General features: G+C 33.9%; 1 protein-coding gene and 1 pseudogene across 1 annotated transcript; both read left to right on the top strand.

Moving 5' to 3' along the window:
• Window positions 1-1076: 1076 nt before the first annotated feature.
• LOC114378847 lies at window positions 1077-1965 on the top strand. Its single transcript, XM_028337447.1, has 3 exons — window positions 1077-1424; window positions 1533-1840; window positions 1943-1965. Exons 1-3 carry the CDS (start codon window positions 1087-1089, stop codon window positions 1963-1965), a joined length of 669 nt encoding a protein of 222 aa, XP_028193248.1. The 5' UTR covers window positions 1077-1086.
• Window positions 1966-3571: 1606 nt separating this feature from the next.
• LOC114378846 lies at window positions 3572-5340 on the top strand (annotated as a pseudogene).
• Window positions 5341-15632: the final 10292 nt, after the last annotated feature.

The following is a 15632-nucleotide window of genomic DNA, read 5'->3' as shown; positions in this document are numbered from 1 at the left end:
AAATATGAGATATTATGTACATTTGGCCTCTTTCTTTTTAAATCAAAAATTTAAGAAATAGAAAAAAATACAGACAAACTTGAAAAATTAATTTTGTAATAATATTTACTATAATTGAAAAAAAAACACTTAAATCCAAAACAATACTTACTGACGAGAAGACAAAAAATGATTTAACACACAATTTTTGTGGCCAGCCATAAAAATGATAGCAATTGAAAGAAAATATAAAAACTTTTAATTAGTAATAATTCTTGTAAAATTATGATAAGAAAAACATAAATAGTAATGTAGAAAAAAATGTTTGGTTACGTAGAATGAGAAAAATAGATGATATCATATAGATAAAAAATGAAAAAAGTTACAGAACAAAGAAAGACAACAATTATAGTATAGGAAAAATTGACAAACAAAAAGAGAGAATGTCACATACAATTTTTTTTGTCACAATTTTGCTTTGCAAAATGTATTGAACACGAATTTTACATAAAATTTGCAACAAAAGATTTAACGAAATCATATGACACAACAAATAAAAAGAATCAAAGAAAAGAAAAAAGATGAGTAAAATAATCAATAAGTAAAAGAAAGCTTATGAAGTAACATCTATACCAATCAACAATCGTTATATATATAACATATAGAGAGAGAATCAATGGGGAAAAAATATTCCACCATTGCTGTAAAGAGCACATCCACAACCCAAAAGAATAAACGAGATAAATCACATTAATTACCATGCATTTTCTGTTACAACCTCATAAGAAGAATGAAACACTACTAGAAAAAAAGCATTTTACGACAGTGGTTTTACGTCGGTTATATAAAGACCGATGTAGTAAGGAAAGCGGTGACAATTTTGTAAATAGTTGTAACTTTTTAAAAGCGATTTCCTCAAAAACGACTTTAAATATGCTTTAGTACATCGTTTTTTCAAAACCGCCTTTGAAAACATTGTATTTCCACTTTTTGTTGTTGGCGTGGCACGTTTTAATTGGGCAAAAGCTTGGACAACCCTAGATCAATAAAAAAAACTGTGAGATTCTCATTGTCGTTCACTCTTCCCTCACAAAGCTAGAAGTGCGCATGATCGTCGAAGAGGCTAAGGAACAAGATCGTGGGGTTCTCTGTCAACACCCTTCCCCCTCCCCCCAGTTCCCTCCACCATCCCTATGTCGTCACCATTGCCGTCTCACCGTCGTGTGTTCCTCCTTCTGCCGCCGTAGTCGAAGCCGCAGACATCACAAAAAATTATCTCTTCCCACCACCACCTCCACCTCCTCATTTGAACCGAAGCTCGAAGCTGTTATCGACCTCACTCCCTTAACCGCTTTCCAATCTGAACTTCGACGACGGTTCCTATCTTCTGGCAAAGACGCTTACCAAGATTTGCAAACCTTGGTCACTCTCGACCACAATCGGAGGTTTGTCGTTTCGTGTCGCCCTTCCACCTTGTATTTCCTCGGAACTTCGGCAGCTTTGACCTTCCTCGCCTTTTCTATTTTCACGGTTTTGGCTTAATTGATTTCTAGGTTTTCGTCTTGGCGTCGTAACACGTCTAGCCATAAGCTTGTTGTGGTGCGGAGGGACCGAAGTCTCGGCGGAAAAGAGGTGGTTGTTGCATGGGGTCAGAGAAGTGACACGAATCCGTTATCAGTGCTGGTTCGGGACTCTGTGAAGCGCTCTGTGAAGAAAAAGGTGGTTCTGTTCCAAAGGAAATTGCCCAAATGTTGGTCAACTGTAATCAATTCCAACGCTTCTGTAATCAATTCCAACGCTTCTGTTTTTGACGCCAATGAGCAGGAGGAATACAAGAGAGAGGCTTATAGAGTGGTTCGAGGTTTGTTTTTTCTTTCCTCAGTTATATTTAATTTACTATCCTTTTCCAAAGAGAGATGGTTGTTTGTGGCTGAGAATTTGAGAACGTCATCTCTCTTTCTAGGTTCGCATCATTTGATTCGTTAGTATAATTATACTGACAAAAAATAAATAAAATTATGACAAGATGATGAAAGAGTAATGCGGGGAAAGGGGGCACTATGCTAATTAAAATAAACAGAGATAATGAGCGTTTGATATGATAGCCTAGGCCTGTAAAAGAATGAATGAATGGGATTCAACCAACTAAACAGAGATAACGAATGAAATTAACATTTTTTAATTTAAAATAACAAAAAAATCCGATAAATTGAAAAGAATTATCACATACTGTAAAAATATGAGTGTATTTTAACAATTATTACATCATTTTATAATTTTTAATTGAATAATATTTTCTTAAAATTTTTTGTTGGATTAAAAATTCTTTTCACATAAATTAGATATAAAATTTTTTATATTAATTCAAAATCATTTGATACCTCATATATATATATATATATATTAAAATTAATGTAATATAAAAATTTAAAATATAAATAATTTGATTATCTTTCTTATTTTAAATATCTAATAAAATTTTATTTTGTGTTGAATCTATAAAAAAATTAAAAAAAAAATTAGTCCATGATGAATTAGCAAATTTTGTCTTTGATCTTTGATAATTTTTTCCATTTGTTATTAGTCATGACTAAATCAAAATTTATTAATTTTTTAAGTAACAGATACAAAATTTACTAAGTTATCAAGGACTGAAACAAAATATCAAGAATAAAAAATAAAAGCATTATTTTATTAAGGATTCAATGTAAAATAAAATTTTGTTTGAAAACAAACATAAAAATTAGATATTTATTTTAGAGAAGAAAATATATTTAAGTTTTTTCTACTTGAAAAAAGACAGCAATCCAACTACTTTGTATTCCTTGTAAAATAGCAAGTCATTTTAAAAAAAATAGAAATACTAGAAATTCAAAAACTACTATTTTAATATATAAACATGATTAAATAATCATGATAATTCTGTATACAAAAATGGTTAAAATCATGTTTTAAATTTCTAATAAATACTCAAATTTTGTATACAATTTTTTATAGCCCCTAATAAATTAACAAAAATTGTATTTTTTTTCTAGTAAATTTTTTTCACTGCTATTAGTTTTTTAAAAATGACTAATAACAAATTAAAAAAAATCATCAAGTAATAAACACAAAATTCACTAATATATAAATGATTAAAAAAAGTACAAAGGATAAAAAACAAAAATGATTGTTTTATTAAAAACTTAATGAAAAAATTATCAAAAAATAAATACAAAATTTATTAATTTATTATGAACCTAAAACATATTTTAACAAAAAGAAAAGTTACCATATAAGATTTGTCAAGAAATTTATTTTATTATATTGAGATTTGGGACGGATTTAAAGAAGACAATGCATCCTTCTTGAATATCGTCATGGTTGGCTGGCACTAGAGATCAAACAAGAGTAACTGGTACACACGGTTGACAATAATTAATCCGTATGACCAATGTCTTATATTTAGCATTTCATTTTAACGTAATATATATATATATATATATATATATATATATATATATATATATATATATATATATATATATATATATATATATATATATATATATATATATATATATCCCCTAATTACAGAATTATTTCCTGGCTAATGAAAACTCTGGCTTCCTTGCTAGCTGGTCAAGTATGGCGTATGTGAATAGTGTGAAATTAAGCCTCCCTTCGTTCATGCAAATACGCCTAATTACGAACGTTGGCCATATATACCACACTGCCAAAATCCAACCAACAACATAAAAATTATATGAACCCAAAAGTTAGGCTCAACTCCACCATCTCTCAAATTTCTCCTCTCGCAAGTGATCGATTACCCAATAAGAAAATTAATGAAATTGCTTAATACTGGTACCGTGGTAGAGCATACCAGGGAAAAAGTGCCATTTGTTTGAAAAAGTATAACAAAGTATTTTTTTTTAAGGATAAAGTATTTAATTTATAACAACCATAAATCATTTCCTTAAATCCAAAATAAGTTTTAGTTTATTTATAAGAAAAAAGCTAAACCCCCATTATATAAGATTGATTAATTAATAAACCATTTGATTTGCTATTCGTGCTAATAAAAGTTGAAGAAAACAAACATCTTCATCTCTCCATCACCGCCCTCTAAAGCAAAAGTCAAAACAAAAATCTCCACTAAACCATAATGCACTGCGCCAAACAAATCTCAAATAACTATCATCCTATAGTATTTGGTACCATTACCACTCAAATTGGCAACCCTCGTTGCATATTGCATTACAACATGAAACCCTCCAACACAGACAGGGAGCTTCATTCCCTCATATGTACTCATTCTCGTCTTCCTCCTCATTCTAGCCTCCAACCAAGTTCAGTTCAAAGACACACTTCGGTCTTCTCTTACAACCACCACCACCACTAGTCCTCAATTAACCAACTACTTTTCCTCCAACTCCGACAACAACCTACGAATCCTCATCGGCATCCTCACACTACCCGACTAGCACCTACGCCGCAACCTCCTCCGCCTCGTCTACGGCACGCAGCCAGCCCCACCCGGCGCCAAAATCAATGTAAAGTTTGTGTTCTGCAACCTCACAAAGGAGGACCAGAAAGTTCTAGTGGCCCTTGAGATCATGCGGTATGGCGACATCATAATCCTAGACTGCAAAGAAAACATGAACAACGGCAAAACCCTAACCTACTTCTCAAGTCTCCCGGAGATGTTAAACGACACGGCTTCATCGTACCCTCCTTATCACTACATGATGAAAACCGATGATGACACGTATTTAAGGCTGAACATTTTGGTGCAGTCGCTGAAACCGTTGTCGAGGGAAGACTTGTACTATGGTTATGTGATACCGTGTCGCAGCATAGACCCTTTCGTGCGCTACATGTCGGGGATGGGGTACTTGGTGTCATGAGACATTGTGGAGTGGATAAGGAATTCGGATATTCCGAGGAAGTTCGAGGGTCCTGAGGATAAGGTTTTTGGAGAATGGATGCGTGAGGGTGGAAAAGGGAAGCATAGGTACCTATGAAGCACCGACACTGACATGTACACCGGGCACGACACGGACACGGACACGTGGACACCTATAATGTCTAAATTATAGAACGTAGTACGGGTGTCGTGTCGGTGTCAGACACTGACACGGACGCGTCTCAGACACCGGACACGACAAGGAGCTGGAGTGTCTGTGCTTCATAGATAGGTACAATGCTAAGTGGTCTATGTTCAATTTTCCAGAGCCTCCTACAACGTGTACTCACGAGCTATGGCCTGAGACTATCGCAGTTCATTTGTTGAAGAATCAGGAAAAGTGGATTCGGACTCTTAACTATTTCAATGTCACTCATGGTTTGAAGCCATCCAAATTGTATCATATACATTAGAACCCCCCCCCCCCCCCCGGGGCAGCATATACCTTTGTTGTTTTGTGATTTGAGAATGTGGTTGTTTAATTTTTCAATTTGTTAGTTTTTTTCCATATATAATATAGAATATGAAATATCAATTTTTCAAATCATTTTTGCACAATCTCAATCAAAATATATTCCAAAATTATACTTCTCATTTAATTCTATCTAAAAACTTCATTATTTATCCTTAGTAATGTTGGAGTACAAGTGTGAGGTGAAGTCTCACATCGAGTAAAAGTGAAAAAGTTGAGCATCATATAAGTGAGGAGAAGACCTATAAACCTGAGCCTTAAGGTTTTGGGTTAAAGTGTAGTGTCAAGTTATCTTATATGGTTGCTCATGATTCATTGTTGTAAAACACCCCTCGAATTCCCCAACAACTGGTATCAGAGCCGATGGTTCAACTTAGTGACCGGCTCAGTTTTTTTCTTAATTCTTATTTTGCACTCTGTAGTTTATTGGTGCTCCTCACAGGTTCTTGCAAGTTTAAGGGAATTTATTTTTGATGCCTATTATTTTGTTATTGAGTTTGTTATTGTGTTGGCCTGATTTCCTATCAGACATTACTCTGTTATAGAGTTTGTTATTGTATTAGCCTATTTCCCTATCAATATCTGAGTCTGAGTACCCCACCAAAGTAGGCTTATCACCACCAAAACAAAGCCTTATATCAATTATTGTGTTGGTCTGTTTCTCCCATCAGACATTACTCTGTTATAGAGTTTGTTATTGTGTTGGCCTATTTCCCCCCATCAATATCTGAGTCTGAGTATCCCACCAAAGTAGGTTTATCACCACCAAAAAAAAGCCTCGTATCAAGAGTACCATGAAGATACCCAAAAATATACTAACTGTACCAACATCATGTGTTATATCTGGTCTAATTCATACCATTGCATACATCAAACTTCCCACAACAGATGTATAAGGAACCTATTGCATATCTAATTTCTCAGCTTCATTGGATGGATGTTTAGAACTCAACTTAAAATGAGTAGCAAGAGGAGTGCTCACCACCTTAGCATTTTCCATCTGGAATCTCTGCAACACTCTTTTGATGTAGTGTTCTTGTGACAACCACAACTTCTTCTCTTTTCTATCACACATGATTCTTATACCAAGAATTTGTTTAGCAGCTCCCATGTCTTTCATGGCAAGTGACTCACCCAATTGCTTCTTCAACTTGTCAATCTTGGAAACATTTTTTTCCAACAACAAACATGTCATAAACATACAATAATAGGATAATGAAGTCATCATCAGAAAACTTTCTAACAAAGACATAATAGTCAAAAGTATTCTTCCTATAGCCTTACCTCACACATAACAAACTCAAATTTCTTGTACCACTGCCTCAGAGCCTGCTTCAAACCATATAGGCTCTTTCTCAGCCTACACACATAGTCTTCTTTCCCTTCAACATGAAAACCATCAAGTAGCTTCATGTAGATCTTTTCCTCCAAATCACCATGAAAGAAAGCAGTTTTTACATCCATTTTCTCTACCTCCAAATCAAGAGTAGAAGCCAAACTTAACACAGTTCTAATGGATGACATTTTCACCATAGGAGAAAACATCTCATTTTTTTTAAAAAAAATCAACACCCTTCCTTTGACTATAACCCTTCACCACTAATCTGGCTTTGTACCTTGAAGATGTAGAGTTACTCTCATGGTTCACCCTATAGATCCACCTGTTTTCCAAGGCCCTCATGTCTTCCTTGGGTGTAGACTTCTTCACCTTATTAATGTCTTCTAACAAGATTCTTCTCAACAAGATCATAGAACCTGTAACCAAATTCATTCTTACCATAACCAATGAAGATACATTGCCTTGACTTTGAATCCAACTTGGATCTCTCATCCTTTGGAACATGCACAAAAGCCTTGCAGCCAAAAACCCTTTAGTGATCATATTTCACATTCTTGCCAAACCAAATTTTGTTCGGCACCTCACTATTCAAAGCAACAACAGGACTAAGATTGGTAACATGCACTGTCGTGTACACTGCCTCACCCCATAAGTGCTTGGGTAACTTTGCTTCAAAGAGCATACATCTCACTCTCTCAATCAATGCCCTGTTCATCCTCTCTACCAAACTATTCAGTTGAGGAGTTTTAGGAGGAGTTTTCTCATGAGTAATGTCATGCTGCTTGCAATTGACATCAAATGGTCCACAATACTCACCACTATTGTCAGTATGAATGAATTTCAGCTTCTTGTCTAACTTCCTCTCAACTAAGATATGAAACTCCTTGAACTTCTCAAGAAATTGGTCTTTTGTCTTCAAAACATAGACCCAAAGTTTCCTAGAACATTTATCAATAAAGGTAACAAAATAGAGTGCATCACTAAAGGATTTCACCTTCAAAGGGCCACAAACATCTGAATGCACCAATTCAAACAACTTAGATTTTCTGGAGGAAGGATGCTTCTTGAAGGATACTTGGGGTTTGCTTACCAATAATGCAACGAGAACATTTCTCCAAATTTGCATTCTTCAATCATGGAAGCATATCCTTCTTGGCTAAACAATTCAACCCCTTCTCACTGATATGACTAAGCCTTCAGTGCCATAAAGATGCCTCCATATCCATAACATTCACATTGTCTCTAGCAAACAAAGCTTTCATCCAATACAACTTTGAAATTTTCTCCCCTTTAGTGACAACCAAGTTACCCTCGATGAGTTTCCACTTTCTAGAGCCAAAGTGGTTATCATAACAAGCATCTTCAAGTACCTGCATAGAAATCAAATTAAAGTGGACATCTGGAACAAGTTTCACTCCTCTAAGTAGCAACTGCATTCCCATGTTGGTTTGAAAACAAACATCACCAACACCAATCACCTTGGACACGCCATCATTACCCATCTTCAAGACTCCAAGATCACCTGGAGCGTAAAATGTGAAGAACTCCTTCCTGGCTGTAACATGCAATGTAGCACCACTATCAATTATCCACATGCTCTCATCAGATACAAAATTAAGCGAATTATGGTCATGAAGAATAACAAGATCATCACTAGTAGCAATAGTCACACAGTCATCACCATGATCCTTCTCCTTTTGTTTATCCTTCTTGTCTTTACTCTTCTTCTTCCTTAGAAAAAAATTCCTCTGGATATGCCATGTTCTATAATAATAATGGCACTCAACATTCTTATACCAAGACCTAGACTTGCTCTTTCTCTTATCTCTATCACCCTTCATATGTGTCTCCATCGTTCAAACAAGTAGAAAAATAGCCCCTTAACCAAAGAGCTCTGATACACTCTGATGGGGGAAATAGGCCAACATAATAACAAACTCAATAACAGAATAATATGCAGCAAAAATAAATTCCCCCAAACTTGCAAGAACATGTGAGGAACACCGATAAAATATAGAGTACAAAATAGAAATTAATAAGATAAAAATAGAAACACAATTTGTTTAACGTGGAAAATCCCTCAATGCAAGAGTAAAAATCACGGGTCGTCCAAACCAAAGAAATAACTCCACTATAATCAATAAAGATACAAGAGAGTCTCCAACAAGTGCACTAAAGCATGCTAGAAACAACCTAAATCAAAAACAAACCCTCAATTGGTACAATAGAGATAAAAAGATGAAATCATAAAATATAGAGTAGAGAATACGAAACAGTTAGCTCTCTCTAAATATCTTTTTGACAATTCAACCAAACAATTTGAATTGTTACGTGTGTAGAACCTGCTGTCCAAAAATCAGTCCAATCCAACGGTGAACGAATTCACAATTGCAATATAAAAAACGCTCTCTGGTGGGTTTGCGAAAATGACAATGATTTTCCTCTCCTTTCTTTCTCAATGATTTGTAACTATTTTTCTCTCTCTGATGTGACCCCTCTCCACTTAAATAATTGAGACATAATGAGCTTTCTCATTTTGACCTTTACTCCACATAGGAAGGTAATCCAAAAAACCCAACAAGTAATACAAAATTTCATTGCTTTACAAGTTAATGAAGCTTTTATGAATCAAAACTCCATATCCTATATCTACCACACTATTACCGGTAATAAGGTAATAGTATATCATACTGTAAGAGGTATTGAACTCAAGTTGGGTGCAATTCTTAGAGGTTGAAGGGGATGATTATGTGAATGTCTCTTTGATAGTTGAAATGACCCAATTCTTTTTCTTGTGTTATTGCAAGTCATGCATCCCTAGTGGTAGCTTAAGGACAGCAGATTACACTTTCATAATCAAATACTTTTGAACTAGCCTAACGACAGGAACAACTATATATGTTTCCAAGTGGTAGTTATGTATATATATCTTAGTTACTAGAATTATTTTCTCGAGTCAAAAAGTAGCTACACAAATTCCTTTTAGCATTCCTTTTTTATTACCCTGACTATTAGAAATGCGTTAATAGTTTTATGGGTTTGGATACTGGTAACCAGCTTTTCTCCTTATACACTTGTATTTTCAGTAACATTGGTGAGCATGCTTGAGGTTTTCCATTTTCGGTAACAGTATATTTTCAGTTGCCTAATTAAACTTTCAGTTCTTTATAAAAGAGTTTAGTTAAGTTGATTGAGTTGTTGCTATCAATATATGTGAGTTATTGAAAAAATCTTAATATATGTGAGATATTGAAAAAACCTTAATATCTGAGTTTGGTTGTTACGGAAAAAAATCTTTGAGTTCTCTTTGTCAATGCCAGAAATAGGAATAAGTGATTGGAAAAGTAATTTTTTTTAAAATGTATCCTTTTTAATTATACTACCCCGGTTAAAATTGTATTTTAGATGTTGTCTTATCCAATTAAATAAATGGAAAAACAAATCAAGATTTCTTTCTAATTTACTTCTTAATTTTCTCCGCTGACATATTCATTTTTTATTCTATGTTTTTGATACATAAATTCTGTTTAAGAGTTCCTTAATTATGCTTTGTGCCTTCACACTATTGGTACGGCTGCTTAGGAATACACCTCCCGTCCAACCCAAATTTAATGGGCCTTTGATTATTCACACCCAGTCTAGAAAGGTACGTAGAGTCAAAGAGTTACTATTGATCCCATGATAATTGCTCTTCGTCCTTACTAAGGAGCTGAGATCTTGTTTATTCCAAAAACACTCTTTCCCACATAGAATCATGATTTTATTATACAGAATGCACAACGAAATTATAATTCTCAAAATAATGATTTTGTTACATATTTTATAACATAACAATGAAATTGTAATTCTGTTGTTATATTTTGCAACACTCTCCTAACAAAATGGAATCACAATTCCATTGTGAATATTTTTTTATCACAGTGAAATCATGATTTTGTTGTGATAAAAAATTTATTTACAACGGAATCATTGGGTAAAAATATATTCATAACGCTATCTTGATTTTGTTGTGGTATTTTTTAAAATAAAGAAGAAAAAATGTATTTGTGTGAAGCTTAAATGTGTTTGTTGTTGAACACTGCAACATTGCATTTATTGTCTATTTGTAGACTGAGATTTAGACGGCTTTTTTCTCATATGTATTAACTGAGCATCACTTTTTGGAAGAGGACATACTCTACCCCTGGCTGCCTAGGCAGTAGCTACACTGGGATAGGCAGTAAACATACAAGAGGACGTGGTGGCTCTCCCTCCTCTACAAAAATGACGTGGTGGCTCTCCTTCACTTAAACCAGGTAGATAATGAGTGATGCAAGCCCAAGGATCCTCATGGGTGGCGCAATATCGCCCAATGGAATGATATGTTGCTGCCACTCCACCCACACTATATCAAAAGCCTCTTACATGAGACGTTGTTGTGGATAGCGTGGGATATGTTTAACATGACCAAACTGTCTCAACACCCTCTCTGAAAGATAAGGCCACGCATTAGAAGCATGTTTGGTCCAGCCATCTAAAATTAAAGGAAAAATAATTAAACTATTAATAAAAAATAACAAAAAATAATAACAAAATAAAAAATTCATAGCCAAAAATAAATCATGATTTCATTTTGTGTTGTAGAAAACCCACAACGAAATTGTAATTCCATTTTTGTATTGTCATAACACAAAATAAAATCAAGATTTCATTGTGAGTTTTGCTAGAACGCACAACGAAATCGCAACTCCTTTGTGGTTTTTGTCAAAAACCCATAACAAATTGTGTTTTTGTTTTGTGTACTTTGAAACCCAAAAAAAAAAGTAACGAAGTAACAATTCCATTGTAGAGAAGTCTACAATAGAATCGCAATTCCGTTGCTTTTATCTCGAAAAAAAATTGTGGAATCACAATTCTATTATAGAGAAATCTACAACGAAATCACAATTTTATTGCCAACCATAACCCAGAAAAATAATTACCGGAATTTTAGGGAAGGATGGATTGCACAAAGAAATTAGAAAAGAAGGGTTGGGAGAAGGAAATAAAATGGTTCATTGGGGTTGTTGAGGAGAAGGAGGAAGGAGAAGGAGGAAGAGGAGGGGCGGGTGTCAGTGAGAATTCATAGGGGTTGAGAGAGAAAAAAGAGAGGTTAGAAATTTGAAATGAGGGTAGAATGGTCTTTTCTTTTCTAGGTAGAGACAAAGAGTAGTTTTAGTAGGGACTGATAGTAACAATCAAAGAATTATTAGTTTATAGAGTTGTTTAATTTATTGATCGCATATTGTAGTAAGAATATATTATCTTCATTGTATTTTACAAGAAATTCACTTATAACCATTTGCATTCAAGTTTTGATATATAAAAGGGGAACAAAGTAAACCAAAAGAAAAGTGTTGAACACGTCTTTACTTGAAGATTCTGGGCGAATTTTTATGATTTTGCAATTTAATTAATTGTCTTCCATAATTCATTATATATTGAAACATATCAAATTCAAGGAAAATATAGTAATAATGGCAAATAACATTAAATTTGATAAAGCCAATATGCTCACTAGGGATGTTTGCAAACCAGTTCGGACCAGTTTTGATTAAATTTAGGACTCAAATTAATCAAATTTGATCGATTCAGTTTGGTTCGATTTTCATATTTTTTTTAATCCAACCCATCCATGAACAGTTTGGTTTGGTTTGGGCCGACGGATTATCTATTTAAATTTAGTCTTTCAAATATCCAATAGAATTAACACAATATTATCAAATGTCCGAAAGAAGTAAAATTAATTCATTTAGCACCATCAACATACTATTTTAAAATAGACTAATACAAATTAAAACAAAATATTCTTCAATGAGATTTACTATAATAGTATGAAACGCAATTATTTCTTATAAACTAATTTCTTGCAACTGGATTTGCTTCAACCAGATTTACTGAAACAAATTAACAAAATAAGATCCATTAATATTATAAGCATGATAGAAAAAATAAATATGAACAAGGTGAAACAAATAACAATGTACCTGAAAGTTATATTTTAAGAAGTTCTAACACTAGTAGCCCCAATACTTGCAATATTTAAAATCAAACCAAACAACTCTAAAAATTTAAGTACAACCTTGTTTGCACAAAAATTAATTGATATTTTATAAAAATATAAAAAATGAAAAAAAAGATTACACACATGATTCAATCTTTTCCGCTTTATTTATTTCAACTTGCAAGTCATTAACATTTTGCTTACTAGATCTAAGCCAATTTTGGACACAAATCAGAGCTTCAACAATAGAAGGACTCAAGGAACTACGGAATGAATCTAGAATTCTACCCCTTGTACTAAATGCAGACTCAGATCATATAGTAGATATGGGAATAACTAATATATCTCTAACCATACAGAAAAGAATATAATATTTGAATGCTTTCAATTTCCACCAATTCAAAATGTCAAACTCAGTGTGGTCATCTTTAGCATCTTCCTCCAAATACCTATCTAACTCATTTTTTTGCAACTCACGTATGCATGAACTCTCCATTCAACATCATTGAAAATGTGAGCAGAACATCACATATGCATGAATTCTCCATTCAACAAAGTATGTCCATTCCAAACACTGAATGCTCTAGCTAAATATGAAATAGCCAAATTATTAGCACTTTTCATTATCCATTGTTACACAACAAACTTTTGAAATCCTCGATTCTTTTAAACAATTCTCTAGGATTACCCCTATGGTTTCACCTTTGTGGTCAGAGATCATACAAAATTTCAATATTTTTTTATTCAACTCACCCTTCATCAATGTAATGAGCTATCGTACACATGTAATTCATATTTTGAATTGACGTCCAAGTATCTGTAGTAAGTGAAACCATTTGTTTATTTGCAGACAACACATGCTTCAACTTCTCCATTTCATGATTAAACACATGCATGCAATATCTAGCAATAGTGACACGAGAAGGGATTTTAAATTTAGGTTGAGCATCTTCCGTGAACTTCCTAAACCATTCATTTTCAACAAACTTAAAGGCAAGTTCATCAATAATCGTTATCCTACTTGCAAGTGCTATTATAGTTTACTCTTGATCAAAATCGACAAGTTTCATACTAACTTTATTAGGGTCACTCTCACTATCACTTCAAAAATAATTGTCTTTTGCTTTTTATCAACCTGTCTGTGTAGGTTTTTCTAACATTGTTGGAACGCATGTCTTCTCAAGTTAGAGGTTTCATAGATAGAACTTGCTGATGCATATGATGCATTACAGTGCTTACAACAAGTCCTACCATATCTATTTTTAATAAAATGTTCCCAAACATTAAAAGGGAGTCTAGTAGCTTTTTTCTTGTTCTTACCTCTACTTATGCAAATTCAGTTTGTTGTCCTTGTCCTTGTTGTGGTGGAGTTTCATGTCCTTGTGGTTGTGAAGGAGCTTTTGTCCCTTGTTGTGATGGACTTGAAGTATGACACGAAAAGGGAGTGCCAATTGGTGGAATTGGAGATGAATCATTAAAACTCCATGTAACGTTTTTCTTTTCCAATTATCTCTTTTGCAAATTCTAAAGAAAATATTTATATTTTAATTACGAGTTCACGGATCAGTGCAATGGGTCAATGGATCTATAAATTTTAACCTGTGAATCAACCCATACATGAACGATTTTGATCGGTCCAGTTCAGTTTTTACCCAAATACATAAATGACCAAACCCAAACTATTCAGATCGATTTGAATCAGTTTGAGTTCATGGGTGACAAATATCTATGAACACGCCTAATGCTCACAAAGGAACGAACATCATTTAGTTCAACAAAATATGGGTAGTACACTACAAAAAAATAATTTATTTCCGACAGAATTTTTCCCACAAAATATTTTGTCGAAAATTTTGAATTTTCCCAAGGAATTTACTGAAGGAAAATTTTTCGTCTGAAATTTTTATCAATAGAATAGAAATCCATGGGAAATTAAAATTTCCTAATTTATATCCTGCTCAGTAGATTTTTTCGCGCATCTCCCTCTTCTCCCGCATTTGTGCCCTTCACAGAACATTGTCTTCCTCCCTCACTCCCATCCAAATCCTCTCCCTCCACCGCCACCACCACTGCCACCGCCTCTGCTTCCTCTCAGCTCACCATCCTCCCTTCCTTTCAACACTCTCACTCCCTCTCCATCCTCTATCGTAGGTTCGTGTCTTTCTCTCACATTCTGGGTTTGTAATTTATTTTTGTTGGACCCAGGAGAAAGTTTGAGTGTTCATATATGAGTGATGCTAGGAGATAGGCCATCAAAGTTTTTGATTAGCAAGAATCAAATCATGGGAGTGAAGGATTTTGAGTATGACGAGGCGAGGGAGTGAAAATTTTGGATTTTTGTGCTTTTGATCATGTGATTTTTTGTGGTTAGGCAGTTTTTGAGCATGTTGTAGCTACCTTAATCGTCCTTTCTCATCGCATGAGAAATATTCAGTTGCTTTACTAAGGAAAAAAATTACTAGTAGACATCTGGGTATGTTGAACTATACTATGTATTATTGTGTAAACTAAATTTGTAGACAACTTATATATGTTAATGGAGAAAAACAATGATTATAGTTTTTAGTAGTTTCTTATTTCTCTACACATCCTTTCCAACCTTTGCATCATGACTATAATCACCTTAGAAATGCTCTATGTTTTTACTTTTGTTAATGTCTTTCTTCTAGATGTAGTACTTGAGTAATAAAAGAGAAAATAAGCCATTTCAGACCTCAAGCACCTTAGAACATATTTGTATATGGATTGTTGTCAATGAGTTGTTAAGTCCTAGGGAATTGTCCAAGCTATGAAAAGGGTTGTTTGGACAAAATCCAACTAATGTGCTCTAATAGTAATAGTCATATCTGTGAAGCTAAAAATAGACTGGAGT

The sequence above is a fragment of the Glycine soja genome, chromosome 12 (assembly GCF_004193775.1).
Source record: "Glycine soja cultivar W05 chromosome 12, ASM419377v2, whole genome shotgun sequence".
NCBI classification, from domain to species: Eukaryota; Viridiplantae; Streptophyta; class Magnoliopsida; order Fabales; family Fabaceae; genus Glycine; species Glycine soja.
Note: the sequence above shows the minus strand (reverse complement) of the source record. Positions and strands in the feature narration are given on the sequence as shown.

What these genes read in the sequence shown, in the direction of transcription:
- LOC114378847 (XM_028337447.1), top strand. Translation starts at nt 1,087, where the DNA reads ATGATCGTCGAAGAGGCTAAGGAACAAGATCGTGGGGTTCTCTGTCAA. An exon ending in ACTCTCGACCACAATCGGAG is followed by an intron (nt 1,425 to 1,532) that starts GTTTGTCGTTTC and finishes ATTGATTTCTAG; the next exon opens with GTTTTCGTCTTGGCGTCGTA. An exon ending in GGCTTATAGAGTGGTTCGAG is followed by an intron (nt 1,841 to 1,942) that starts GTTTGTTTTTTC and finishes CTCTCTTTCTAG; the next exon opens with GTTCGCATCATTTGATTCGT.